This window comes from Erythrolamprus reginae, unplaced genomic scaffold, assembly GCF_031021105.1.
Source record: "Erythrolamprus reginae isolate rEryReg1 unplaced genomic scaffold, rEryReg1.hap1 H_6, whole genome shotgun sequence".
NCBI classification, from domain to species: domain Eukaryota; kingdom Metazoa; phylum Chordata; class Lepidosauria; order Squamata; family Dipsadidae; genus Erythrolamprus; species Erythrolamprus reginae.
The window spans coordinates 318,610-339,968 of NW_027248517.1; the positions used below are offsets into that span (position 1 = coordinate 318,610).

Consider the following 21,359-nt stretch of genomic DNA (forward strand, 5'->3'; position numbering starts at 1 on the left):
AAATGAAACAACTACTAATCACTGATGGTAAAGCATTTGGGAGTTATTTAGCAAATATCTTTAAAAAACTGAATATGTTGAATAAACAATTTCAAGGAATAAATAAAATTCTTGTTAATGCAAAGGCGAATATATTTGGCTTCATTACACTTATAGTTATGTAAAAAACATATTTCTGATTAAAAAATTGACATGTTTTATTGACTAAAAATGTGAGGTGACTGATGCTGCTGTACTTGTCATTGCAGATCATGTGAAAATATTGGCCTCTGATTTGAAAGAAAGATTTTCTGATTTAAAACAAATTGGTTTTCCAACATGGGTAGTGCAGCCAGTGCTGGTGGATCTAGCTGATGTTTCAATGCAGCATCAAGAATTCTCAGAAATGCAAAATGATGAATCACTTGAAAAAGTATTCAATATAAAAGGAGCGATAGCATGGCTTTGTGATGAGACAGAAACTAAATACCCAAATTCAACCTTCTTTACAAGAAAACTGTTGTTACTGTTCCAATCTTCATATTTAGCTGAATGTGGTTTTAGTGCTGTAAATGATTTGCTACTGGAGAAAATAAATTGACTGGATATCACTGAATGAGGAGACTTGAGAATGAAGCTGACTAAATTGGAGCCTAATATAAAATATCTGCACAAGGATGATAATAATAATAATAATACTAACTGAAGTAGACTAAAGCTGCAATCCTATAACATTTTCCCGGTAGTAGCCTCATTGAAGACAATGGTACTTATTTCTGAGTTAATATGCATAGGATTGTGTTGTAAATATGATTCTGAGATGAGCTCAAATTGTATTTTAAATTTTTTTAGGTTCCTTTATTTTAATATGTATGATCAAAGTATTACAGAAAAAGCTTTCATTAAAAATATTTTATATTTATGCATTTCAGTTCACTATTATGTTTTGAAACTTTATTTGCTGTTTTTTTATATCTCTTCATACTATTATTTTTAAGTTCCTCAGTAGTTCTACTGTATTTTGTTCTTTTATTTTTCTTTTTAATGGATGTCATGTTCTTTGGAACCTTATTTAAGCCAAGTTAATGGCCTTTTAGGTTTCCTCCGCATGAGAAGGAGTTCACTTTTTGAATAGTAAGAATTATGTGGCAAGGGGTATGTGTGTCAGGTTTTAGAGATGCTTAGGTGAGGAATGGCCAAAAAAAGGTTGGGGAAACACTGACATAGAAGTAAGTACAGTACTGTGAAAAACCAGGTCTTCACAGTTTAATAAGATGCAAATACTGAAAGTACTACAATAATCAAGAGACTATACCAATATACAGTATAAATTACCATTGTGAGTAGCAAATGTTAATTATAGGTTAAAAAGCACTGTTTCCTATAACAGCTTCAAAATTAGCTATCAGAACAAAAGCAGTGCTTCACTAATTATATTCATTATTCTTACAATGTGGCCTTACATTAATGATAGCAGATACTCATATTCATAGACAAATCTGACATTATAATAAATCATAACCAATTATTGTATCTCTATAATTCCAGGTTCACTGAAATTATCATAGCATTACTGTACATTCATGTAATTTTTTTCTATTGTGCATATTTTTAAATTTGATAATGTCAATTACATTTTTTGGAGGCAAATGAAAAATAAAAGTGTACAGGAATATTTAAAAGGTAATATTTACCAATTCAGATTTAGTAAGTAAAATACCTGTTCCTCTTGGTCATAAATTATTAATTCATTTGAGTATCTCTGAATTGTGTGGAAATAAAGGTGGCACATGCCTGACACTTTTCTCCTAAATACTAGCTAGGATAATTGTTCTTTATGGAACATAAACCAACATTAGCGTGATCAATTTAGTTTTAAACAATATTAATGTTACGTTCTGAAGAAGCTGGGAACTTTTCACTCTGACAGGGAAGGAAGGTAGGAAAATTCTGCTTGGTTCACTGCTGCATTGGCTCCCTATTTAAACCCCCTGCCTTTTATATACTACTGCTGGAAGTTACTCCCTGTAACTAATGAAGACCTGAAGTCACTCCACCAGTCTCCTGTCTCTTCAGTATCGGAATTGAACAATTAACATTTTTACTTTTCATTTTCTGTAAAATTTATATTTTCAGTTTAACTTAGATGTAGGAGGAATATACTTGGAATCTTATAGGAATCTTAATTTAGTAATTACCTGAAGTTTTTGTTCTAATGCAATTGTAGCCCTATCTCCACTTGCTTCATCTACTACAACTACCACATGAGTGAGTGAATTAACCTTGACCTGTTCCTGTTCTAAGTCTTCTTGAAGAATCTATAATAAAAAAAGAAAAAAACTGTTAACAAATAAACATAAGGACAGCTTCTCAATAACCAAGTTATTTAGAGCTATAAGAAAATACATTAATTATTAGCTACTATAACAAAGACCTCACTGAAAACTTTGCACCAAAACACAGATAAATTTCTATCTAAACTTAAAAAGTCACAAATGGAATATTTTAAAAAAAACCTATTGAGTCATGAATCCATTCCTTATTGTTTTTAATTTTTAAGAATTATCTTTAATTTCCCCCAATTTTTAAAAGATGAAAACATAATGATAATGATGATGATGATGATGATGATGATGATGATAATAATAATAATAATAATAATAATAATAATAACAATAACCCCACTGATGGGTACACCTTGTCGTGGTAGTGGGGCTTGTGTGCTTCAATGAAGCTGAGAGCTGTGCCGGTGGTAGTGTAAACTACTGGTAGGTCTAACCTTGCTGGAGTGGTCAAAGCAGAGGAGCCAGACTAAACGTACCTAACCCATTAAAACTAATGGAGTGACAAAACAAAAATAAGTCCATACTGGCTCGGTCATTGCCCAGGATAAAAACGACCATGGTGGCTGCTGTGGAACCTGGGCAGCCATCGACAAATGAGCTACAGGAACAAAACAAACAAAGCTTACAAATCAAAAAGCGGCAGAAATTCTCAATGTCAGAGAATCGCACAATCATGAAGTGTTATTACAACTCGGAGCCTGAGAAACGGGGATATCAAAGACAGATGTACCAATTATGGAAACAAGAACATGCAGATTCAAAAATAACAGAACTTCGACTGGCCGATCAGCGATGACTCATAATCAGGAACAAAATGTTCAGTGAAGTTGAATTAAAATACAGAAAATTTGTAAAATAGAAACACCAAAATCTGATCTGGCACCAGTAGAAACTCCAATAAGATCTGGAGTCACTGCACAACTGGAACCTGATGAAATCTTGGAAAGACAGCAAGGAGCTGCAGATGAGACACTTGGCACTATAACTCAAAGGCAGCAAGAACTGAAGGACCAAATACTTGCTCATGCACGGTCCAAGGCAGAGCAAAAGAAACTGCCACATAAGCAAGAAACGACTTGTCTCAATGATGGAAGATATTAACTCTGCACTTGCAACTGTCAATGTAACTTCAATTGAACAATTGAATCAGCTTGCCTACAGTACAGCTGTGATAGTAACTGAAGAACTAGGGTTACTGCAACAGAAACCAATCGGAAAACCAACTGGAAAACCAAAATGAAAAACATGACTAGAACTGAAAATCAAAAGCTTGAGATCAGATGCAAGTAACTTGAAGAACATTAAGGAACAGAAACTGAACAATCAGAAGATCAAAGACTATTTGACAAAAAAGTACTGGCTTAGTACAAGAAAGATCAGTGAAGCTCTGGAAATTGTAAAGCAGCAGATAACAGCAACAGCCAGGAAAATTGAGCGATATGAAGCTAGGATCACCCAGTACAGGCAGAATCAAACATTTCAATCAAACCAGAGGCAGTTCTACCAGAACCTGCATCAGCAAACAGATAAGAAAATTGAAAAGCCAGAGGTGAAAATAACAACAAAGTTTTGGAAAGATCTCTGGGAGGTCAAAAAGGACTATAACAAAACTGCTGGGTAGATAAAGGAGTTTGAGAAAAATTTCACAAAGAGCAATATGCAGCAGCTGGAAATAACACCAGAAATTATTGCAAAAAGAGTGAAGAAAGGAAAGAACTGGACATCCCCTGGCACTGATCAGGTGCATGGTTTTTGGTGAAATACCTAACCATCCTGCATGCCAAAATGGCCGAATTGTTCAACAAAATGCTGCAGACAGGAAATATCAGTGAATGGCTTACAACTGGCAGAATATATTTAATACAGAAAGACACAGCGAAAGAAGCCATTCCAGGAAACTACAGGCCAATAACATGTTTGCCGACCATGCACAAATGTCTGACAGGTATTATAGCTGACAGAATTCAGGACTACCTAGAAGAAATTGACATCATGCCAGTGGAGCAAAAGGGCAATAAAAGACGAAGCAGAGGTATGAAAGACCAGCTCCTAATTAATAAAATGATTTCGGAGAACTGTAAGAACAGGAAAACAAACCTATACATGACCTGGATTGACTACAAGAAAGCCTTTGACTCATTGCCACACAGCTGGATCATAAAATGCCTGGAAGTCATTGGAGTCAATGAAAACATCAGGAAATTCATAGAAAAGGCGATGAAATATTGGAAGACTGAGCTTTTTGTTTGGAATGAAAGCTATGGACTGATCAACATCAGAAGGGGCATCTTCCAGGGGGACTCTTTGTCCCCATTGCTAGTCATCATTTGCAAGTGAAGCAGAAAGTGGAAGAAGAGAAGCATGCATTAGCTGACTATGTGAAGGAGAGCAAAGAGTCAGTGTTGATGGAGGTCAACAATAGGAAGCTTCTCAAGGTGAAGCAAACTAAGGACTAGTACAGAAAAACTGTAACTCAATGTCATATGGACAGTTGGCGGAACAAAGCATTGCAGGGCCAGTTCTTGGAGAAGATTGAAGGCAAAGTGGATAAAGAAAAGACCTGGTCATGGCTTACAAGTGGAACACTCAAAAAGAAGACAGAAGGACTAATACTGGCAGCACAAAAACAGGCCATTAGAACAAATGCTGTCAAAGCCGGAATTGAAAAATCAACAGACAATCCAAAGTGCAGACTCTGTAAAGAAACAGATGAAATAATTGATCACATACTCAGCTGCTGCAAAAAGATCGCGCAGACTGACTACAAATATAGACACGATGCTGTGGCACAGATGATCCACTGGAACTTGTGCCGGAACTACCATTTACCAGTGGCAAAGAACTGGTGGGATCATAAGCCTGAAAAAGTGGTCGAAAATGAGCAAGCAAAACTACTGTGGGACTTCCAACTTCAGACTGACTGAATTTTGAAGCATAACACACCACACATCCTGATTGTGGAGAAAAAGAAAGCATGGATCATCGACATCACAATCCCAGGGGAGAGCAGAATTGAGGAGAAGCAGCTAGAGAAATTAGTGAAATATGAAGATCTAAAAATTGAGCTGCAACGACTCTGGCATAAGCCAGTGAAAGTGGTCCCAGTGGTACTTGGCACGCTGGGCGCAATGCTAAAGGATCTCAGCGGACATTTGAAAACCATCAGAATTGACAAAATCTCCATCTGTCAATTGCAAAAGGCCGCTTTACTGGGATCGGCAAACATAATTCGCCGCTATATCACGCAGTCCTAGGTGCTTGGGAAGCGCCTGATTGGTGATGAAATAAGAAATCCAGCATAGTGATCTCATTTGCTGTGTTGTATTGACATAATAATAATAATAATAATAATAATTATTATTATTATTATTATTATTTAATGATTATAGGGGACAAATAAGCAATAAGGAAACAATAAATATAAATAAAAACCTCAAGGATACAAGCAACAAGTTACAGTCATACAATCATTAGTAGGAGGAAATGGGTGATAAGAATTATGAGAAAAAAGTAGTAGTAATAGTAGTGCAGACTTGGTAAACAGTCTGACAGTATTGAGGGAATTATTTGTTTAGCAGAGTGATGGCGTTCGGGGAAAAACACTGTTCTTGTGTCTAGTTGTCTTGGTGTGCAGTGCTCTGTAGTGACCTTTTGAGGGTAGGAGTTGAAACAGTTTATGTCCAGGATATGAGGGGTCAATAAATATTTTCGCAGCCCTCTTTTTGACTTGTGCAGTATACAGGTCCTCAATGGAAGGCAGCAATTGTTTTTTCTGCAGTTCTGATTATCCTCTGAAGTCTGTGTCGATCTTGTTAGGTTGCAGAACCAAACCAGAAAGTTATAGAGGTGCAGATGACAGACTCAATGATCCCTCTGTAGAACTGTATCAGCAGCTCCTTGGGCAGTTTGAGCTTCCTGAGTTGGTGCAGAAAGAACATTCTTCATTATGCTTTTTTGATGACATTATTGATGTTAGGTGACCATTTTAGGTCTTGGGATATGATAGAACCTAGAAATTTGAAGGTCTCTGCTGTTGATACTGAGTTGTCTAGTATTGTGAGAGGTGGTAGGTAGTGATGGGAAAACCCAACGAAGTTTGGGTATGGCGGATTCGGGCGAACTTTGCAAAACATTTGGGTGACGTCACCAAACCCAAACCGAACTCCGAACTTTTTAAAAATAGAGCCGTGGAAGGCAGCCCTGTGGTTGCCCACAAATTAAATTTGCAAGAGGGTGAACAGGGGGACACAGAATAGCAGGAGTAGGCAACAGCAGCCACCCGCCAGCATTTACCCAGCAATCCGATATGCGGCAGGCATCACCTTTTTCACAGTAATCCCGTGTGATGGAAGGCCATGCACTCTGTGGCACTATCGGTCTCTGGCCGCTGTGAGCAGTAGTAATAGCTTGAGGCTTCCGATTACACAGAAAAAGGAAAGGCAGAAAAAGAAGGTGTCCCTGTGGTTGACCCCAAATTATATTTGGAGAGAGCACTAATGGCTTTATCTTGCACAGAAAAGGAAAGGCAGAGAAAGAAGGTGGTCCTGTGGTTGACCCAAAATTACATTTGCAAGAAGGTGAACAGGGGGATGCAGAGTAGCAGGAGGACGCAACAGCAGCCAACAGCTTTTGTACAGAAATCCTGTGTGCAGCAGGCATCAGCTTTTTCACCGAAATCCCGTATGATGGAAGGCCATGCACTCTGTGGCACTATTGGTCTCTGGCCACTGGGACCGGTAGCAACAGCTTTAGGCTTTAGATTACACAGGAAAAGGAAAGGCAGAGAAAGAAGGTGTCCCTGTGGTAGACCCCAAATTACATTTAGAGAGAGCACTAGTGGCTTTGTCTTGCACAGAAAAGGAAAGGCAGAGAAAGAAGGTGGCCCTGCGGTTGCCCACAAATTAAATTGAGAGACACCGCGAGTGGCTTTGTCTTACATAGAAAAAGAAAAGGCAGAGAAATAAGCTGGTCCTGTGGTTGACCAAAAATTACATTTGCAAGAGGGTGAACAGGGGGTCACAGAGTAGCAGGGAGATGCAACAGCACCCAACCACCATATTTTGCACAGCAATCCTGTATGATTGGAGGGCATGCGCTATGTGGCGCGATGGGTCACTGGCCACTGTGGGCAGTAGTAACAGCAGACTGAACACTGAGGGTTTTCGGTCCACGTGTGATCTAGCAACTCATCATCACCCCTGGTATCTTCTTCCACCGACTCCTCCCCGCTAGCCTTACTCTCAGACTCTACATTGCAGTAAGCTGCAGGATCGGTGATCTGGGTCTCATCATCCTTCCCGGATGATGCCCTGGACATCTCCTCTTTCTCTTGTTCTGTTGCCATGGCTGGATGGCTTTGCACAATGGACAAGAGTGGCACACTGGCAAATTGCAACTGGTGGAGAGAGAACACAAACCGTGTTTGTCAAACCCAAACCAGACCATTACATCCCATTACTATAAGTCTGCATATGTCAGATTTACAAACGGTGACAGTTCTGGGAGGGGACATAGTTTACACTTTATTAGAGTTGCATGCCGCCCCTCTCTGAAGACTCCGAAGGCTTTAGATTACACAGGAAAAGGAAAGGCAGAGAAAGAAGGTGTCCCTGTGGTTGACCCCAAATTACATTTAAAGAGAGCACTAGTGGCTTTGTCTTGCGTAGAAAAGGAAAGGCAGAGAAAGAATGTGTCCCTGTGGTTGACCCCAAATTACATTTAGAGAGAGCACTAGTGGCTTTGTCTTGCGTAGAAAAGGAAAGGCAGAAAAAGAAGGTGGTCCTGTGGTTGACCCAAAATTACATTTGCAAGAGGTGAACAGGGGGACGCAGAGTAGCAGAAGGACGCAACAGCAGCCACCCACCAAATTTTGCACAGCAATCCTATATGATTGGAGGGCATGCACTATGTGTGCACTGGGTCACTGGCCACTCTGGGCAGTAGTAACAGCAGATGAACACTGAGGGTTTTCGGTCCACGTGTGATCTTTTAAACATATGCAGCGTGGAATTCCACCTGGTTGGCAAATCGCAGATGAGGTGGTGGGTGGGAGGGCCAAAGTTCCTCTGCAGGGAAGATAGGTGAGCAGCAGCAGGGTAAGAACATCGAAAGTGAGCGCACACTGCACACTTTACCCAGCAGCGCCGACAGGCCCGGATAATTGGCCAGGAACCTCTGTACCACCAGGTTGACCACATGCGCCATGCAAGGGATGTGCATCAACCCCGCTCGGCCCAAGGCTGCTACAAGGTTCCGCCCGTTGTCGCACATCACCTTCCCCAGCTTCAGGTTCAGCAGCAACAACCACTCATCTGTCTGCCCCTGGATTCCGGTCCATAGCTCCTGGGCAGTGTGCGGTCTCTCGCCCAAGCAGTTTGTTGCCGTTTACCCATGGCCATTCTGAAATAGGAGGTTACCGGGCTGCGCTTACTGGATGTGGAGGAAGAAGACGGGGAAGCAGAGTAGGAGCAGGAGGCAACAGCAGGCACCAACTGATGTCCAGTAATCCTGGGTGGTGGAAGGATATGCACTGAACTGCTTCCCGCCTCATTCCCGGCCATCACTACATTCACCCAGTGGGCAGTGTGAGAGAGGTACCGGCTCTGGCCATGTTTGCTGGTCAATGTGTCAGTGGTGAGGTGGATGTGGGAACTGACAGCATTTTGCAGTGCACACTGAATTTTCTCCACTACATGTTGGTGCAGGGCAGGGATGGCCTTGCATGAAAAGTAATAGCGGCTGGGAACGGAGTATTGTGGGACAGCCAATTTAATAAATTTCCTGAAACTTGGTGTCTCAACCAGGCGGTAGGGTAGCATTTCAAATGCCAGCAGCTGTGAAATGCTGGCATTTAGGGCCAGGGTTCGTGGGTGGGATGGGCCAAACCTCCGCTTTCTCTCAAAAGTTTGAGGGATGGACAGCTGATGAATGCTTCCCTGGGACGGTGTAGACATGCTTGGCGATGGTGCTGGTGGTGCTGCTGCTGCCGGTGCTGCTGGTGGTGGTGGTGCCAGTGCTGCCGTTGGTGGTGGCGTTGGTGGCGATCCATCATTGTCCCTTTGGGGACAGACAGGTGACCTTGTTTTGGGGGTGCGTTGGCAGTAGCCGAGGCAGTCACAGCAGAAGAGAAAGACCCAGGCATTTGAATACTTTTTTTAAAAAAAATATTTTTATTAAATTGCATAGACAGACATGACATACATAATATGTAACACTTAATGAAGCTACAGTCGCTCCGCTCAGAGTAGAAGTCATCTTTGTATTAAAAAAGAAAAGTAAAAAGAAAAGATCTTATCGTTGTTTAACACCGTCTATAAAATACTTGAAAATATCAATTATAAGGTAATAGGTAAAAGCACATCTAAAGTATTTAAGAACATATATACAAAATTTTAAATTATGACTTTAATTAAACTAAAATAAGAAAAATAAGAAAAAAAGGAGAAGAAGAAAAAAGGAATTTACATTTATATTGTAAATAATCACCATCTAATACAATATAACAACTAGGTACAAGTATATTTAAGGTAGTATAACAATAAAGTTATCTCTTTTTCTTTGTATCCCACCAGATGTATACCTTTTGCCAAACATCATAGAATTCTGATTCTTCTTGGTTATTTAACCTTCTCGTCATCATGTCGAGCTCAGCACATTCTAAAACTTTCTTAAGTATGTCTGTTTCTTTTGGAGTATCAATTTCTTTCCATTTTTGAGCAAAAGCTATCCTAGCTGCTACTAATATATGGATTACTAAATAATATATATCTTTTTTATATTTCTTATTTGAAATACCTAATAAAAAGAGTTCTGGTGTTTTCTTGATTTCTTGCTGCATTATTTCTTTTAACCATTTTTCTATTAGGTTCCAATATTCTTTTGCTTTTAGGCATGTCCACCAAGAATGATAATAAGTACCTATTTCTACTTTGCATTTCCAACAGTTGGGTGACTTAGTTTGGAACATTTTTGAGATTCTATTTGGCGGCAGATGCCATCTATAAAACATTTTAATTTGATTTTCTTTAAAGGAGGTTGACTTTGTTATTTTCCAATTATATGTCCATACCTTTTCCCAAGTATTTAAGTCTATCTCTTTGTTTAGGTTTCTACACCAACTAATCATATTGTCCTTTAATGTCCATTCTGGTTTTTTTACAATTAATTAAAAATTTATATGTTTTTCCAATCAATTTTCTTTTATTTATTGTTAATAGTTTACCTAAGATGTTATTGTTCTTTCTAAGTATATATGTTATTTTATCTTTATGGAACTTAGTCTTTACCTGCGCATATTGCCACCAGTCTATAACAATACCTGTCTCCAACAAGTCCTGATTTGTTTTTAAATTCCACTGATTATCTACTAGGTCCTTATATTTCCAGATCTTACCCTCTTGTATTAAATTTGAGTGGCTTATGGCCTCTATAGGAGATATCCATTCTGGCAGAACTAAAAAAAATAATCTTTCTTTATATCAATCCAAACATCTATAAGTACCTTCCTGATTATAAGTCTCTTAAAATAGGAATGTGTTCTATACTTTTCATACCATACGAAAGCATGCCATCCCAACATTAAATCATGGCCTTCTAGATTTAATAATCTTCTGTTTTGTAAAGTAAGCCATTCTTTAATCCAAGTTAAGGAGGCGACTTGATAGTATAACTTCCAATTCGGAAAGGCGAGGCCCCCTCTTTCTTTTATATCTTCTATTGCACACTGTTTTATTCTAGGTTTTTTATTTTGCCATATAATTTTTTTTTGTTAATTCTTTAAAAAATTCTTTTCCAGGATTTATCAGAATTACTTGAAATAAAAACAGAACTTTGGGTAAAATATTCATCTTAATTGTAGAAATTCTACCTAAGAATGATAGTTGCAAGTTCTTCCAAGTTGCTAAGTCATTTTTAATTTGCTTTAGGAGCTTATTGTAGTTGTCTTCTTTTAATGACATGGATTTTGCTGATATCTTTTCTTACCTTTATCAGTAATGTTTCTAGTGTTAAAATAAATAATAATGGAGAAATAGGACAGCCTTGTCTAACTCCTCTTTGTATCTCAAACTTTTCTGCTTGGTCATTATTGATAATAATTTTGGCTATTTGGGTAGAGTAAATAGCATCGATTATGTTAAAAAATTTGGTTCCAAAGTTCATTTTGTTAAGTTGTATTTTCATAAAAGATCAGTCTACATTGTCAAATGCTTTTTTTGCATCTAAAAATATTAAAGCCGTTTGCTTTTCTGGATGTTGTTCATAATATTCTAATGTGTTTATAATTGTCCTCAAATTATTTTTAATCTGTCTATCTGGCAAAAAGCCATTTTGGTGATGGTGAAGGGGACCCTTGTGGAATAGCAGTTGGAGTTGTAGTCTGTTTCTTTGAGGTTTTTATAATGGTGGATATAGTGAACATCTTAGATGTTTTTCTGCGTCTTCTAAGACCTGTAAAGTTTAACTGTTTCCAAAATGGCATCAATTTAACAAACTTACAATGTCTAAAGACAAAAAAAAAGACTAAAAAGAAAGGGAAAGGGCAAAGGGAGAGAGGGAAAGTTCAGAAATACTCATATGGTTTATATATGTAAAAAGGAAAAATTTCCAAAGCTATACAATTTAAATCTTCAATGTAAAAATATAAAGATATTATATCAGCTCATTAAGTCAGTTAATGTAATTATATATTAATGAGATATTCAAAAATGTCAGTTGATTGAACAATGTAAAATACAAGTTGTTGAAGGGGTTCAATACTTAAGCATTTACTTAATTCACTTAAAATTCATTTTCAAAGAAGGGAGGAAAAAGATTGTTAAATTCATTCAGTTATTTATAAGTCTGTTTTGGCTACAAATCTATTTATACTATAAAAGTAAAAAAAACTTGAAAAGAAAGATCATAGAGAAAAAAAATATTTTAAAGGACCTTTGCAATTTCTATATAGCTTTAAACAAATCCAAACAATCCTGGGAGTAAAAAGAAGACTTAAGTTCAGGTTAAATATAGAAAGAGACCGGGTGGTGGTGGTGGTGGTGGTGGTAGGGGACTACCAAACAAAGGGGAGGAAGAAATAAGATTTAGCAATTCATTTCTATTAAGTACAATTTAAAAAAATTAAAAAATAGAAATAAAAATAGAAGAATACTTAAAATACTTAAGTCCATTTTTCAATAATACCCAAGATGCTCTTGAGTTCTTCTTCTTCTCATGATTAGGATAGAGCAATTCGATCTTGTTGTTATTTAAAATAAGTCAAAGTCCAAATTAAGAATGAGTCAATGTCCAAATTCTAATTAGTATTTCAAATTCAATATCAAGTGTAACTAAAAATTCTTTATTGTCCAATTAAAAAGAAAAATGAAGTAAATCAAAGTCCAAATTAAAGGTATATCAGTATCCAAAATCCATATAATATTTCAAATCCAATATCAAGATAGTTAGAGAGTCCTTATTGTCCAATTAAAAGAATTTAATCCAATTAATTAAAGTCAAAATATTCTACATTATAGTCTCAATATAAAAGCCAAATAAAATCCAAGAAAGTTCTAAGCAGAGTTCAATTTTATCAGAAAAAAGGAAGAAAAAAAAGTGTAGACTGCAATCCAAACTAAAAATGGCTTATAATATTTTAAAATGCTTTAATCCAGATATTTTTGTATATCCAAAAAACAATGGAAAGAAAAGAAAAAAATGATTCAGCAAATCCAGAATCAAGGCTTTATTCTTCATAAAATATTAATCCTCCATCTTGAATGTTATTTCCCTGCTACTGCTGCTGCGAACGAGGACACCAAGCAAACTCAACGCAAGAGGTGAAAAACCCAATCGTTTTAAATTTAATTGCTAGAATGAAGTTCAATTAATCAGAATTCTTATCCCCTCGGTTTCGATATATTGAGTAAACCTTCCAGGAATAAAGTTATAAACAAATTTAAGGTAAGTTCGAGCTGAAGCTCTATTTTATCGTCTCTATGGTTGTGTGAGCTATAACAGTTCTTGCTTATTTAAATCCACTCACACCAGCAAATTTCTTGCTTTCTTCTTCGCCTTAATTAAATTCAGTATATATCAGTTTTATTTGTAGGGATAAAAGTCACCTTCTTTCTTCTCTGTTGGTTCAGACACTCAGTTAGACTTCTCAAGTTTTTTCTTTGTTCTTCCTCTCGTGTGGAGATGTCATTATGGCCGGGCGCTGGCTATTACCAGCCCCCGGATCTTTGCTCCTGGTGCTGTGGGGCAATCCTACACCCCGGGGGCATCGGCGAGTACCCCCTTGATGTCCAGAGGCCCCCTGTTCTAGATCGGACCCTTCGGGTCTGATCGGATTGCTACGGTGTGACCGCCAGGGCAAAAACAAAGATCTGTTGACAGAGCCCCATCTCCAGCCTCCCAATGCGGCTCGGCTGCCACCGGAAGTCTCTGTTTGAATACTTTTAAAGTATTGTCCCCACCGAAGGTTATGTTTTGAAGATCTCTCCCTTGCTTCAGGGACTGGTGGCAGAGATTGCAAACGACCTTTTTCTTGTCTTCTGTTAACTGCTTGAAAAAATGCCACGCTGGTGAGATTCTTTGTGACACATGAGGTGTGCTCCGCCCCTGGACACGGTGGGCAGTAGTACCAGCAGACTCAGCGCTGAGAGTTTCTCCCTCTGCTTCTGCAGATGGCCTGGGGCTGTGGGACTACCACAGCCTCTTCCTCCTCTGAACTCTGTCGGCCTTCGGTCCACGTGGGATCTAGCATCTCGTCATCTTCTTCCACCGACTCCTCCCCGCTAGTCTCCTTCTCTGACTCTACATTGCAGTAATCTGGGTCTCATCATCATTGATCGTGGTCTTCCCCGATGATGCCTTGGACACCTCCCCTTTCTCTGGCAGAAGCTCCTGGCTATCTGGAAGTCCAAGGTCTGCAACTGCAGATTGGGCAGGTGGACGCCGCATGGCATCCCAGTTGCAAATTTCAGAGAACTGCATTAAAGACTCCGCTGCTTCTGGGTAAGACGGCCTTGCTGCTTTGGAGGGGGGTGATGATTCAGGCAGTGAACACGCAGATGTGGTGCAGTGTGTAGAAGGCAATAACAAGGAAAAGGCAGCGCTGCATGCCATGTCATCTCCAACTTCTTCTTCCATCAAACCCAAGGGCCTGCTTGCACCAGAGGAAGGGGTAGGAGACACAGATGCTACACGCCCTCTACCTGCCCCTGCAGCACCAGCTCCATCACCACCAGTAGCAGCAGCAGCAGCAGCACGGCCATGTCCCTTTTTCACAGCTTTCTTCATGTTTGAAGGCCTACGGTGACACTGGTCCAAGGAACAGATGAAGGTGCGACGTTCAGGTGGAACTAGAATTAGAGAAAAAATGCCTTGTAAAACTTAAATGCCCATGCAGCTGGAGAGCCTTTGTATTAGACAAAAAAAACATCAAAATCACAGATACATGAAGTCGCCCCATGTTTGATCCAAAATTAAATTTCAGAGAGCACTAGAGGCTTCAGATTAGGTAGAAGAAAGAGATTCAGAGATAGGAATTGGCCCTTTTTTTACCCAAAAATAAATTGACAGAGCTCTAGTGGCTTTTTTATATATAGAAAAAAAAAGAAATGCACAGAAAGAAATTGAAAGAAAGTGGCCCAGAGGTGGACACAAAAGTACGAGTGCCAGAGTTCAGTAGTGAGACAAAAGTGTCCGTCCAGCCCTTTTTATGTATTTATTTATTTTTTCATTTTTTATGCCACGATTCTTAGAGTCAGGGCGGCTTTCAACATGTTAGCCATTGCACTTTTAATTACTAGAATGGCTTGATTTATCACTTATACATGAACTTTTTCAACCCAACCAATCTGCACGTTGGACAAGTCTTTCGCTGAGAAATCTACCAATGTCCCAGAGCTCAAAACAAGGTGGAAATGCACAGAAAGAAATTGAAAGAAAGTGGCCCAGAGGTGGACACAAAAGTACGAGTGCCAGAGGTCAGTAGTGAGACAAAATGTCCATCCAGCCCTTTTTATGTATTTATTTATTTTTTCGTTTTTTATGCCACGATTCACATTAGAGTTGTCACGCTGAATATTGACAGCCCCAGAGACATTAAGAGACATTCAGTAATTAAATAGTTAACTGTGTGTGTGTTTTATTAGATCCTCCTACTATGATGTAAAATCCTGCCACGTCATTATACCTCACATCTTTATCCCTGTCTCCATATTTGCTAGTTCTTTCCTGTCTTAGCAGCCATAATGTGAAGATGTATTTTTCATTTGTCCCTTGTGACATATTTAATTTTGTACTTTTATAATAAAAAGAAATCTTGCTTTAAGAACAAATGTCTGCGCTCTCAATCCATCACCTCCAGGGCGGCTTTCAACATATTAGCCATTGCACTTTTTAATTACTAGAATGGCTTGATTTATCACTTATACATGAACTTTTTCAACCCAAACAATCTGCACGTTGGACAAGTCCCCTTCCCTCTGGATACTGGAAATAGCTTTGGCCCCGGAAGCAGGCGTTGCTTTCCAAGACAAGAAGTTCCCCAGACCGCACAGGAGACCTTTTCTTCAGACAGGAACAGCAGGCTTGTTCAGACTCAGCAACCTTTTTTTTTTGCCTTACTGAGTGGCAGTCTTCCACCCACAAAATAAAAATGAATGAAAGGAAAAAAATGTTTTAAAAAATTGTAAGTGGAGGTATAGGATAGAGAAAATAAGTGAAAAATACCCACAAAGTAATATTGTTGTTCCCAAAAATGCATTTGTAGACAAAATGAATGAAAAGAAAAAAAGTTTTAAAAATGTAAAAGTGGAAGGAACAGGAGTCCTCCTCCTTCTGGATATAGGACATGGCTTTGGCCCCGGAAGCGGTGTTGCTTTCCGGGACAAGAAGTTCCCCAGACTGCACTTGAGACCTTTTCTTCAGACAGGTACAGGAGCCCCCCTCCCTCTGGATACAGGACATGGCTTTGGCCTCGGAAGCGGTGTTGCTTTCCGGGACAAGAAGTTCCCCAGACTGCATTTGAGACCTTTTCTTCAGACAGGTACAGGAGCCCCCCTCCCTCTGGATACAGGACATGGCTTTGGCCCCGGAAGCAGGCGTTGCTTTCCAGGACAAGAAGTTCCCCAGACCGCACAGGAGACCTTTTCTTCAGACAGGAACAGCAGGCTTGTTCAGACTCAGCAACCTTTTTTTTTTTTTTGGCTTACTGAGTGGCAGTCTTCCGCCCACAAAATAAAAATGAATGAAAGGAAAAAAATGTTTTAAAAAATTGTAAGTGGAGGTATAGGATAGAGAAAATAAGTGAAAAATACCCACAAAGTAATATTGTTGTTCCCAAAAATGCATTTGTAGACAAAATGAATGAAAGGAAAAAAAGTTTTAAAAATGTAAAAGTGGAAGTGTAGCAGAGAGCAACTGGCTCCCTGCCTCCCCCTGTTTTTTTCTTCTTCAGCCCTGCCCTGCCCTGGCTGGATGCCTTGCTCACCAAAGTTTTGTTGTCTCTTCAACTTGTATGAAGTCTTTGAGGTCTCTCTTTCTTTGCAGCAGAAACAAAGTGAAAGCTAATCTATCTCTCCCTCTCAATATAAGTAACACAGGCTTTCCCTCCCTAGCTTGTATCTCTTACAATGGGGCTGGACAGCAAGGTGCTGCCTATTATAGAGGCAGGTCAGGTGTCCTTGGGGACCAATCCAAGCCATGCATACTGCTGGCCAATGAGTGGTCAGCAGGGCACATGGCCAATCCCAGCCTTTCATTTACTTTGATGTCTGGAGACTGCATGTCCATTGGTCCTCTGCTTCGCCACGTTGCCCGAACCGAACCTGAACTTCGGCACGGATTTTCAAAAAAATTCCAAACACCCGAATTGTGCGAGTTCGGTTTGCCTATCACTAGTGGTAGGATGGGAGGGTTTCTCCTAAAGTCTACCACCATTTCTACAGCTTTGAGTGCATTCAGTTCTAGATTGTTCCGGTCGCACCACAAGGTTAGTTGCTCAACCCCCCCCCCCCATCTGTATGTGGTTTCATTGTTGTCTTGAATTAGACCAATCATTGTTGTATTGTCTGCAAACTTCAGTAGTTTAATAGATGGATCATTTGAGATGCAGTCATTGGTATATAGAGAGAAGAGAAGTGGTGAGAGTACACAGCCTTTGGGGCCCCTGTGCTTATTGTGATTTTGATGTGATTTTGCCTAGTTTTACCTGCTGCTTCCTGTCTGTTAAGAAGCCTGTGATCCACTTACAAGTGTGTTTAGGGATCGCTAGTTGATTTAGTTTAGTTAAAAGAATGTCCAGTATGATGATGTTGAATGCTGAACTAAAGTCTACAAAGAGGATCCTAGTGTAGGTTTTTGGAGATTTAAAATGCTGTAGGATGTAGTGCAGAGCCATATTAATAGAATCATCTGTCGATCTATTTGCTCGCTATGCAAATTGCAGGAGTTCTAACAGTGGATCCATGATGATTTTCAAGTGGGACATCACTAGACTTTCAAAGGTTTTCATAACTACAGATGTTAGAGCAACTGGTCTGTAATCATTCAAATGCTCAACTATCATCCCAGTGCCGAAGAAGCCCTCCATCAAGGAACTGAATGACTACAGACCAGTTGCTCAAACATCTGTAGGTGGTTCCGCCCCAGATGCCTGATGGACCCAGAGGGTTTTCAGATGAAAAGGCATTGTGTGGCAGTAACAGTTCACATGAACGATGATGATCATTCAAACCAATCTCACCTGGTCACATTGCTGGCAAGCTATTCCTACCCAGTCACATGACCATCAAGCCACACCCACAAAATAAGCCACACCCACAGTGTGGCAGTAAAAAATTTGGCTGTCCATTACTGGATGGAGGTTGTGGAGATAGGTGGCTGTAGTTTCTTTTCAAACCTGCAGTAGAACACATTCAGGTCCTCAGCCAGTTGCTGATTTCCTTCAGCTTGGGAAGGTGGTTTGCTGTAACAGGTGATGTTTTTGAAAGTTTTCCACGTGTTTGCTGGTTCATTAGTAGAGAACCGATTCTTTAACTTTTCAGAGTATTTTTTTCCCGCTGCTCTGATCTCCCTTGTTAATACATTTCTGGCCTGATTGTGCAGCATTCTATCACCTTTTCTGTAGGATTCCTCTTTGGAATGATGTAACTGTTTAAGTTTAGTTGAGATCCAAGGTTTATTGTTCTTGTATATTCTTGTATATAAATAATATTAGATTTGCCAGAAAAAAAGCCTCACCCAAGACAGGGTAAGTTCTAAGAAAACAAGTATAGGATCGTAGTTTTTAAAATTTACAATATTAAATATCATTTAGCTATGAGACATAATTTTATTTGCATTCGTTTTTGGAATAACTTATGTAGTATCCTTATTTATTATTCATTTTCTATGCAGGATTTAGACTTCAAAAGCTTCTTTGCATGTGTTTTACATTCATAGTTACATTAAAAGTCAAATTATTGCAAGCATAAATGACTCAATAAAATATATATTTCTAGAGGATTTTAAAAATTGTACTATGCTCTATACATTTTAAGAAGCGGTATTTCAAAAGTATAGCACTGGAAAAGTGTCTGTCTGTCTGTCAATTTAATCTAATCTAATCTGATCTAATCTATACTTTTCTAGAAGATTTTTTACACTCATGGCTAATCTGCATCTATTAGAACAGATCCAAATTTGTGGGGGTGGGGTTAGTTTTAGTTTTTTGAATATAGGGAATGTAGACCAACTTCTCCACTCTGATCATACAAAGGGAGTGAGGATGCATCATATTAAAAAAATTTTTTGCTAAAACCAGCAATTAATCCTCATTAATTACATAACATAAATACCTGCCTTGGTAAAATTGCAATCTATCTTAGAAATATTGTGGAAAAGTAAAAAGAAGGAAGGCAAAGGTCTAACCAGAAAAGCTGTATATAAAATATAGCCAGACCTGGTAACTCCCTAAATAGGAAACTACAAGAAAATCAAAAGGTGTCACTAGAATATAGCTATCCTAAGTATATATACATTCTGTGAAAAGATGATGGCTAAGTATTTTCGCAGGATTGCTAAGAAATTGGCATGTATTTATTAGGATTTAAATCTTTAGTTTAATTGCATGAATATTAAACAAAGCCAAAGTAATTTTGTTGGGGAGCTTTTGCATGCTTGGACATGTTTAACTCAAAGTTTTAAGTCAAAGTACATAAAATACTAGAATAAAAATAATAAAACAAAAGTACAGTATATCTCATTCATGGAAGGTCAGTTATACCTGATGCTAAAATCAGTAAAGAAAAAAATAGAAATACCGATATCATTATATACAACATTAGTATCTATTAAAGCATATCTGAGATTTTATTAGCTGCCCTGAGTTCTGTGGGATTGGGTGGCATATAAATCAAATCAAATCTAATTAATTAATTAATTAGTTAGTTAATCAGTTAATGGTGTGTGTGTGTCTAAGAAAACGTCTTAGACTACAACATAAATGCACAACACAAGCACATTTTACCCAGTTATTTTGTTCATTATGTGCTGTTGTGTGGCTTTTATAATTAAATTCATTTTTCAAAAATACTTCATATTTTGTATATAAAGCAGGTATTCAGCTTGAATACTTTACTGTGCTTGGGACTGCAATACAAAGTCACAGCACTGCTAATGAGATTAGAAATCCCAGTTATATAACTAATACAGAGTGACCAGATTTTAAAATTGGTAAAGAGGGACACCATTGAGTGGGGCGGGGGGGGGGGGGTTGTTAACAAAAAAAATGCTCTTTTTCTCTCTCTCTCTTTTCCTCCCTCCCTTTCTCTCTATTTCTCTTTCTTTCTCCTTCTCTATTACTTTTTCTTTCTCTCTCTCCCTCTCCTTCCCTTCCCCTTGCTTTCTTTCTCTCCCTTCCTTCCTCTTCTTTTCTCTCTCTCTTTCTCTCTCTTCCTCCCTCCCTCCCTTTCTCTCTATTTCTCTCTATTCCTTTTTTCTCTCTCTCCCTCTCTCCGTCAGTGGCACGCACCTGCGCTGCTCTCTCACCTGCTTCTGAGGTGATGCCGACACAGAGGCAGGGGCAGAGCGTGCTCAGTCGCATCATTGGCAGCACCGGGGGGAAGGCCCTTTAGGGATAAAAAACACTGTGCCGAGACGGCCCATCTTCATTCGCCGGGCCAGTTGCTGCTCAGATGGAGCAGACAGGTTTTCCCACCCAATGCAAACACCGCTCCATCCGCCATCCCCCAAGCACAGCAGACAGGCTGTCAGAGGAGGAGGGGGCTTCCTTTTCCTTTTCCTCCCCTTTGCTGTTACTGCCAGCAAGCCCTCCTGCATGGGCAGCATGGAAGGTATCGAGCCAGGGGTGAGGAGCGAGCACAAGTGAAAGAGAAAAAAGGAGGGGAAGCGAGGAAATAAAAAGAAAGAAAGAAAGAAAAACAAAAGAGAGGGTGAGAAAGGCAAGAAGGGGCACCTGAGGGGTTAATTGACGGCTGCGGGAGGCTGAGAGGGCGAACCGCAAAAAAGTTGCGAGGGTGGGGGAAGGCAGCCACAGGTGACAGGATAGGGCTTGCTGGCGAGTGGAGCTGAGCTAGAGGCAGAAAGGGTTGAGTGAGTCCAACGCTCTGGCCATGCCGCCTGTGGAGAAGCAAACTTCGCTCTGTGCTTGCAAGCCACGAAGAAGGAACCTTCCACGCTGCCAAAAATCGGCTGATGTGGAGATCCAGTAATCTCCAGCTGGCGGCTTGTTTTAAAAAATCAGGACTTTTTAAAAGTGCCACAGGATGCGGGACAAATTGTTAAAAAGTGTGACTGTCCCGCTGAAAGAGAGATGTCTGGTCACCTTAAACTAATAGTGTTGATTAGCTAGTAAAGTCCTTTTAAAAGAAAGCATAACATAGCAAAAGAAGGAAACTAGGGAATAATAAACTCTGAAACATTATTATATTTTGCAATAAATGGCATATTTCATTCCTTCTTATCATTCCAGAATACCTTTTACTATGTGAATAATGAAAGTAAAATAAATAAATACAATTATAATATCCTTAATACAAAATTCTTAAT

The 21,359-nt window shown here is 39.2% G+C and overlaps 1 protein-coding gene across 1 annotated transcript in view; it reads right to left on the reverse strand.

Annotated features, from left to right (window-relative positions):
• LOC139155793 (dystrophin-like) overlaps positions 1-21,359 on the reverse strand; it is a 583,469-nt gene that overhangs the window by 276,480 nt on the left and 285,630 nt on the right. The window contains exon 13 of the mRNA XM_070731073.1: positions 2,178-2,297. Within this exon, the coding sequence (XP_070587174.1) occupies positions 2,178-2,297 (120 nt within the window). The remainder of the gene's footprint in view (positions 1-2,177; positions 2,298-21,359) is intronic.